The 8,567-nt window shown below is 34.5% G+C and overlaps 1 protein-coding gene across 2 annotated transcripts; it reads right to left on the bottom strand.

Annotated features, from left to right (window-relative positions):
* Positions 1–54: 54 nt before the first annotated feature.
* LOC141708543 (CSC1-like protein At4g02900) lies at positions 55–8,131 on the bottom strand. 2 transcript variants are annotated; one of them, XM_074512215.1, is made up of 11 exons: positions 7,755–8,131; positions 7,447–7,624; positions 6,957–7,092; positions 4,054–4,155; positions 3,793–3,912; positions 3,630–3,710; positions 2,853–3,193; positions 1,944–2,189; positions 1,386–1,710; positions 800–1,033; positions 55–416 (listed from the first exon to the last, which is right to left on the bottom strand). In XM_074512215.1, exons 1-11 carry the CDS (start codon positions 8,110–8,112, stop codon positions 180–182), a joined length of 2,358 nt encoding a protein of 785 aa, XP_074368316.1. In that variant the 5' UTR covers positions 8,113–8,131; the 3' UTR covers positions 55–179. The 2 variants fall into 2 exon arrangements, with proteins under 2 accessions (XP_074368316.1, XP_074368315.1); XM_074512214.1 differs by having other exon boundaries at positions 7,447–7,596; positions 7,799–8,131.
* Positions 8,132–8,567: the final 436 nt, after the last annotated feature.

Raw genomic sequence — 8,567 nt, 5'->3', positions numbered from 1 at the left:
ACCACATAAATAATGCTATAATTACACATTAGCTTACATCTGCAATTTCTGATGTTAATTTAAATACATTTGTGTTTTAGCTATGATTGCACTATGTAACATGTACATTTTCTAAGTAAAAGAAATATCTGTAATACAGATAGTGAGGTTGCTAAAAGATTATTAGTGAGTACATATTATCATTCCAGAGGTTCAACAGGAATAGTAGGACTGGCTTCTTCAGAAGGATGTTTACTATCCATGACTGAGTTTCTCTTGGTTGCAACTAGTGGATTATTTTCTTCATCGTTGATGGCCATTTGTCTGTCCAGTTCCGCAGCCTTGAAAACTGGGTGAATGTATGCTTCCTCCAGATACGCTTTCAAATTAAAATTCGGCTCTGTAGCTTTCTCCAGAGTATCTTTCACCATTGCATCCTATAATTTGCAGATAAAACGGCAGGGAGACCAATTTTTTTAGTAACTGTCTTGAGTTATCCCTTGGTCGGAAGTTTCTAAAAAAACTTGATTCATGCATGCAGCAGCATTCTAACAGCATTGGACAATTTAAATAATTAAATATTGCAGAGATCCCAGGTATCTCTCTCTGAAGTTCTAATTTATAGGTTATTACTTTTGTAAAAACCTAATAAATTAGGTAAATAATGCTAACCAAGGGCTTATGACAGTATTACTGAATTTCTCTGACTGCGAAATGTACATGTGTTTTCATGAGTTGTTTGATTTTATCATGAATGATAGAAAATTTAAACGCTGGCAGTGAAAATGACAAAATTAGAATAAGAACGAGTTGAACTCACCTGTAATGGGAACTCTGTAAATGCCGAGTTAAAACGCCCCTTGCAAAATAGATGGAACCACATTGTTAAAAATGGGAGTAGCATTAGAAGTGGTGTTGATTTGGTGGCCTTTTTGGTGCTCAATAATCCCATCAACAAAAGTTGTGATATTATCAAAGCAATTATTATGCGTCGATGGACGTCTGGCCAAAAGTTTGCTCCGCTCTCATACTTCTGATCATATACATTGATGATCTTGCAAAAAGAAGCAATATAACAAGTTAGATGTCTTTTTCTTTGTCTTGTCTTTTTTATGAACTAAAATTTACAGAATATCTTGTTACAATAATCTAATACGATAAAACTGCAACGAAGATTGCAGATATCGATCTTCTACAATGTATTATATTACTCTATTCATCTCAAGTGCAGCTAGACATGAATATCTGACACATTGATGCTGTGTAATTCTCTTTTCCAGTTTTCTTCACGAATTTATTTTTACTTTCTTTCATGTGCTTCACTCAGCATAAGTTCCACCTCTTCACTTGAGGCATATTTGAGACCCTAGGGGAAATTAGTAAAAGCTTGAATTTAGCAAGTATACCTGGTGGCGGAAAACGACATAGGAAAATGCAAAGAAGACAACAATGAACGGAAGCAGTATGGGAGTGACTGCTGAGTACACAAGTCCTAGCAAAAAATATAACTGTATGCGAGGTTCTGATGTAGCAAATGTCAAAGAACCAGCATCCATTGCCTCCTCCCTGTCCTTTTCTGTCTTCACCAAGAATGTATTTTTAAGATGGAAAATTACTAATGGAGTCAATCTGACAATCTCCGCAGCAATACCAGACCAACCATCAACCATTATGTACGTAATAAAAAAAGTGGCCTTCATTGGGATGGATACACCAACAGTTTTTGGTATCCTACAATAAAACACAATTTTTTGAATACAACTTCCCCTTCAGGATTACAAAATACATAACTAACGAAGGAGTTGAAGTAATTAACAGTCTCTAGATGAAATGCAGTGATCATTTATCTTGCAACCAGAATAGATGAAAAATTGTGGAGAAGTTTATAAGATCACGTGCAAATATTGTAATACTATTCCTTGCTACAAAAAAGCTTAATCATTAGGGGCCATAAGCTAACATACTCTGTTGCTGACTGGTGCACAAATTTATGGAGTTGTTGAAATGCCGTTCCTGTAATAATGCTTCCAAGAAACACATTTACAAGTAAAAATAAATGATACTTTGCTGCAGATTTTCTCTCCAAAGAAGACAGTGATGTTAAGCCTTCTATTTTGGACATTGTCATAAGAATTGTTGGAAGAACAACAAGGAATATCTTCAGTGCAATCCCTGGAAGAAATCCCTGAATAACGGACTTGACAGATTTTCTGTAACAGATAATTTTACAAGTAAAAATTTCATCTAGTGACTATTACATGATTTAACTAAAACAATTACTTTAGGCATAACTTCACATTTCAATGGCGGAATATAGGTAATAAATTAAGATAAACGATATATTATTGCAGACAAATCCCAAATTATGTCCAAATAGATTAGTGTAATCTAGTATTTCAGGCATCCCGTGTCTTCTGCAGTGGCAAATTATAACTTTGTCATTTGGTGTAACTAACAAAATCCATGTTTCCATCATCTTCTTTCCAGTCTGGATTTTTAGTAGTGAAGTCAGATATAAATTTTAGTCTGTGCCATGAAGAATACACTGTTGTGCCTTTTCAGCTATTAGTAGTCCCTCTGTAGTAGAAGTTAAGAGTTTCGCAAAAATTACCCTTATTTAGCATGTATACATGCTCCGTGCATACAAATTTCAAGCTTCTAGTTCAGTTTCTACGACATCCTGGTGAATAAACTTAAGTTACATATACTACTACTTCTAGAAGGCAGTTCATAAAATTGCAAAAAGTACACGATATGTTTTAAACACAGTTCTATCAGTTTAGATTTTTTCAATGTGCCATACAAGACACAACAAATATAATGTAGGAGCTTACTGAAACATAAAATAAGTAAAGAGCAGGAAAATGACTCACTTTCTTATTAGCGGCTTCAAAAAAGGAACAACCTTCTCAATGCCCTCAATGTTAGCCATGCTTTGGACGATAGATATCGGTACCATAAAGAAGAATACAAGGAAAAACAGAGAAGCAGCCATGAGCAATCTCCGAACAGTGAGTTTAACATATGGTATAGCAAGATTATCCCAGTAAACATCGCGTGGTTCAGGGGCCCATTCTGTTAACCAAATGGTAGGATTACTTGACTGTGTTGTTTGAGCACAAACAGCTGCGCCCCACCTTGACTTGAAAGAAACAAATGCAGCAGGGATTATAGAATTGGGATCACTTATAACCTTTTCCCTTTCTGCAGCTTCCTAAAAAGAAGTTTCTTTATATATCAGAGTTTCGCAGAGTTATTGCAAAACAGCTTCCTAGAACAGGGGTTTTTACAATAGAATAACCTGCTTAATAAACTTGTTGTAGCAGAAAATCCTTTTAGAACTTCGAAAGTAAGCATACAACATACGATGTTTCAATTTAAAAGAATATTAGTTACAGTATGTAATATGAACAAGTACGATTGAAGCACCTAATAAAGTAATAAGTGCACAATTAGATTTCCACAACTCTTCTTCACGCAAGCAAGCTTAGAGTGTATATCTAATAACAATATGCATATACAATTTAATCGTAGAACAAGTTCTTTGTCTAACAAGTTGCATTAGTTCTAAGAAATATTCTTGATTGGTGTGGTATCATTTGGTGAAGCAAAGATCAGAGTAAAAATCTGATACTAATTTGAAAACTTACTTCTTTACAACACCTTTCAATTTCATCTTTGTAATATTCAATTGCATCCACGCTGCTTCCGCAGATACCTAAAAAACCTATCTATACAGAAGTCAGTATAGCCTGAGTGAGAAAATGTAATACATACCAAATCAATGGTTTGAAAGTTATTATAACATAAAACCTTAGTTGTTGGCCTCTTTGCGGGGTTCCTCTCATACTTGTTCTGGTAATAGGTTAGTCGATTGTTCAAATTTTTAATATTATCCACCAAAGCTGCAAGTGTATTTGCATCGTACACTACCTACAAGCTCAGAATAATGATACCAATGTCAATCATGTGAGCTTATAGAACTGAAATAAGAAAAAAGAAAATTGCTTACTTCCCACATCCCCCCCCCCATTTTTTTAATAATGAACTCAATCACATGAAAAATATGCAGACCTGGTGTGTAAGGTAATGATCAGGATGGTTTACGCAAAAGAAGTGCTCAATGTGCTCAGTCACCGATTCATCAGGGTCTGGAGGGACATTTCTCACAAGAACCTGCAGGTGAAATTGAAACACACCAAGAGTCTATGGAATAAGATAATTGATATTTATTATTGATTCTGTAAATAAGATTAGCTGCAATATCCACTTCATGATGAATAGGACAGAATATGCTTATAACTCTTTCACAATTCCGGTGGCCTTTTGCCGAAATTTCTTATCAATTAAATTCCTCCAATTGAAAGAAGTGTATGTAACAGCCCGCACTTCCGGACCATTAACTCTAAAACAGAAACTAAAAGCAAATACAATTTCTTGATTAAAAAGTCTATTACAGAGGTCACTATTACAAAAGCGCAGCTAAAAGCGGAAGCCCAAAGGTCAATCTATTCCCATACTAAGATCCTCGAACTCCAATGTTATCCAACTCGAACTCTTAGGCGAAACCTGAAATTGAAAGAATGAGCTATACAGCCCAGCAAGAAAATAATCGATCCAACTAGTAGGCCAAGTAACACATACACATATTAAAAAAATACGATAATTAATACGATACGATATAAGAAACAAACACTTTTGATACATATTCTTATTCTTATTCGATACACATAGCACATAAATAACAATAATTCAAAATCCATAACCCATGCCACGACCACTACAACCCGGTGATAACGGTCCTAAATTTTCATAAAACTGTCACTACAATCCGGTGACTGCGGTCCTAAATTCTTATTCGATATTTTCACAAACCATGGCACAAATCAGAGATCTAAAATTATCGTCTACACACCACATATATACAACAATACGTATACTTGTAACACATAATACATTCAAAAATATCATCACTTAGCCCATATTTTGATAATCAAATATAAACGCATAACATACAATTTTGAAAACACTAGTAAGATCGATCGAAAACTTACCTTAAAATCTGACCAGATCTGAATATAGCCTTTTTGACCTACTAAACGACGTTATATTAGAAAATACGAAACACGAAAGTTGAAGATAACGAAAAGACCTCTCCGAAAAGTCCAGAATCACTGAATTCCGACTTACGATGAATTTTCTACGAATTTTACAAGACTGCTGATTTTTGCTGAGAAGAGCCCTACGAATTCTTATATAAAAAACGAGAAAGACGAATATGGTGTATTTATAACGATACAAAACCCCATATCTTAACCTACAAGTTATCCATATTAGAATTGGATCCAAATTTTAGGCCCTTTAGTCTAATTCAATTTTAAATCCTAGTCCTTGTCTAATTTTAATTCTTTTTATTCTATTATTCAATTAATAATCTAATTCTAAAAAAAATTACGGGATATTACATACTTCCCTCCTTAAAAAGAATTTGGTCCCCAAATTCACAACAATCCTAAAGTTCGAGACACATCTACCCCCTGATCTACCAAAGGTCAAACTATGGTTCACAAGATCGAATCCTAGGGAATGTACTAGTCCCATACCTAATACACTCCGAAGAACAGCCTGCTCTTGATACCAACTGTAACAGCCCGCACTTCCGGACCATTAACTCTAAAACAGAAACTAAAAGCAAATACAATTTCTTGATTAAAAAGTCTATTACAGAGGTCACTATTACAAAAGCGCAGCTAAAAGCGGAAGCCCAAAGGTCAATCTACTCCCATACTAAGATCCTCGAACTCCAATGTTATCCAACTCGAACTCTTAGGCGAAACCTGAAATTGAAAGAATGAGCTATACAGCCCAGCAAGAAAATAATCGATCCAACTAGTAGGCCAAGTAACACATACACATATTAAAAAAATACGATAATTAATATGATACGATATAAGAAACAAACACTTTTGATACATATTCTTATTCTTATTCGATACACATAGCACATAAATAACAATAATTCAAAATCCATAACCCATGCCACGACCACTACAACCCGGTGATAACGGTCCTAAATTTTCATAAAACTGTCACTACAATCCGGTGACTGCGGTCCTAAATTCTTATTCGATATTTTCACAAACCATGGCACAAATCAGAGATCTAAAATTATCGTCTACACACCACATATATACAACAATACGTATACTTGTAACACATAATACATTCAAAAATATCATCACTTAGCCCATATTTTGATAATCAAATATAAACGCATAACATACAATTTTGAAAACACTAGTAAGATCGATCGAAAACTTACCTTAAAATCTGACCAGATCTGAATATAGCCTTTTTGACCTACTAAACGACGTTATATTAGAAAATACGAAACACGAAAGTTGAAGATAACGAAAAGACCTCTCCGAAAAGTCCAGAATCACTGAATTCCGACTTACGATGAATTTTCTACGAATTTTACAAGACTGCTGATTTTTGCTGAGAAGAGCCCTACGAATTCTTATATAAAAAACGAGAAAGACGAATATGGTGTATTTATAACGATACAAAACCCCATATCTTAACCTATAAGTTATCCATATTAGAATTGGATCCAAATTTTAGGCCCTTTAGTCTAATTCAATTTTAAATCCTAGTCCTTGTCTAATTTTAATTCTTTTTATTCTATTATTCAATTAATAATCTAATTCTAAAAAAAATTACGGGATATTACAGTGTAACTAATGTTAAATAATGCTACTAACAGTATTAGGTGTCCTCATACGTTAATACAATATACTAACTACCATAAATAATTAGAATCTTAACATAAGATCCTGGAAAGGACCGTCCTCTAACACCTTGAGATTTTAGAGCGTCTGGTTCCTTTAAATGGTATAACAATATAGCTTATGACGACTCATAATTTCATATACTCGGGGACTTTTAAAACGACAATACAGAAAGTTGGTGCTCACAGTATATTGATCTGGACGACGACCTTCACCAGCTATAAAATGCAGTCTCATTTTAGCCACAATCTTGTATTCTTCATAAAGTGCATACCAGGTCCAAATGGAGAAGATATATGCCATTCCTATGTGTACCCAAAACCTGTACACAAGCAGTATATATTCTTTTCTATAGGTATGAAAGATAAATATATGCAAATCTAGGATGTGAATCATGTCGGATAAGTAGTGCAATTCAAGAGTCGTGACTGACACAATCCACCATATTCATTTCATCATGTCATTACCACTTTAGGAAGATTAGGTAAAATAATTCACATAGGAGTGGAATTCTTTCTAGATGTAGTGATGGGTCGTGTTTTTAGACATGAAACCCCTACTTAAACGTAGTTGAGACCAGACACAGGGTCATGTAAAGTCCGGTTGTAAAAAAGACTGTATCTTCCTTCTTGTGATTATTGAAACATCAGTGTTACTGAATAGCAATCATTCTTACCTCGAAGATCCAGCTGGAACATTGGATATTGAAAGTTTGTCAATACTGCTATATGTTAGGTTCTGAATATTCTCTAATGTGTCATTTGTCCAATTAACAGGTACCAATACCGCAAAAGCAAGTACAGTTATAGGGACAAAAATCTTCAAACTGCACGAAAGATTCAGCATAGTTAAATCATACAATCTGATCCAGTATAGATAAATAACTATTATTATGCGTGCAGCTCATTCTTATGTTACAGATAAGGTCACAGCTATGAGCTACTCAAGAGAATCAATATGTAGAGCCTATACCCTAAAAGAAGTGAAAATGTGAAATCAAGACAGAAATGCGGAACATGTAAACTGACCCAAGAAGGTAAATCCGAATATATACAGCAGAATCAAGGCCTGCGTGGTCAATAAGCTCAGGTTCGGGCATGTTTAATGCCGCAGGCATCCATTTCCAGAACTTTAAGTACATGTTAGGATCTAAGTTGACAAATTTGGATACAGACTTTCCTGCAGTTACCGGATTAGCTCTTATACCCTTTAAGTACCATTTTGGAAAGTAAACTCTATCATTTACAGGTTGAAGCCTCAACATTGCAAATGCCATCAGAAACATAAGAGCGGATAAACCATTGATTCCAGCTGCAACTGCAATATCTTGAAGGCTAGCCATTTTCTTTGTCAAATATCAAGAATCACCTACAAGTTGAGTAAACATAAGAGAAATATGACAATTATAGAGTATTAGGGACTTCACTTCTATAGTTTTGTGAGATTGATATATCTACTATTTATGCCACATAAATTTTGTCATGTCATAGTGATCAGCATCTTCAGTTTTTGATAAGAAACAAAAACTTCAAGTTTGGTGTAATATTACACATTTTCGGCCTAATAATTTAAATTAAGGACAAGGCTTCGCATGTCAGGACAATTAAAACCTGCTGCTACAGTCGTGCATTGTACACAATCTTATATCAGGAACAAAAGGGTTTGCACACAAGTAAATAAATTTAACCATTGTGAAAAACAACAAAATATTATTCCCCTGCAATTGGACGAACAGATGAACAATAGTCTATTTCAAGGCCAAATTCCACGTTTACTTGTACATGCAACAAAATATAT

The sequence above is a fragment of the Apium graveolens genome, chromosome 2 (assembly GCF_009905375.1).
Source record: "Apium graveolens cultivar Ventura chromosome 2, ASM990537v1, whole genome shotgun sequence".
Lineage (NCBI taxonomy): Eukaryota > Viridiplantae > Streptophyta > Magnoliopsida > Apiales > Apiaceae > Apium > Apium graveolens.
The sequence above is the reverse complement of the archived record's forward strand: the minus strand, read 5'-3'. Positions and strand labels throughout refer to the sequence as shown.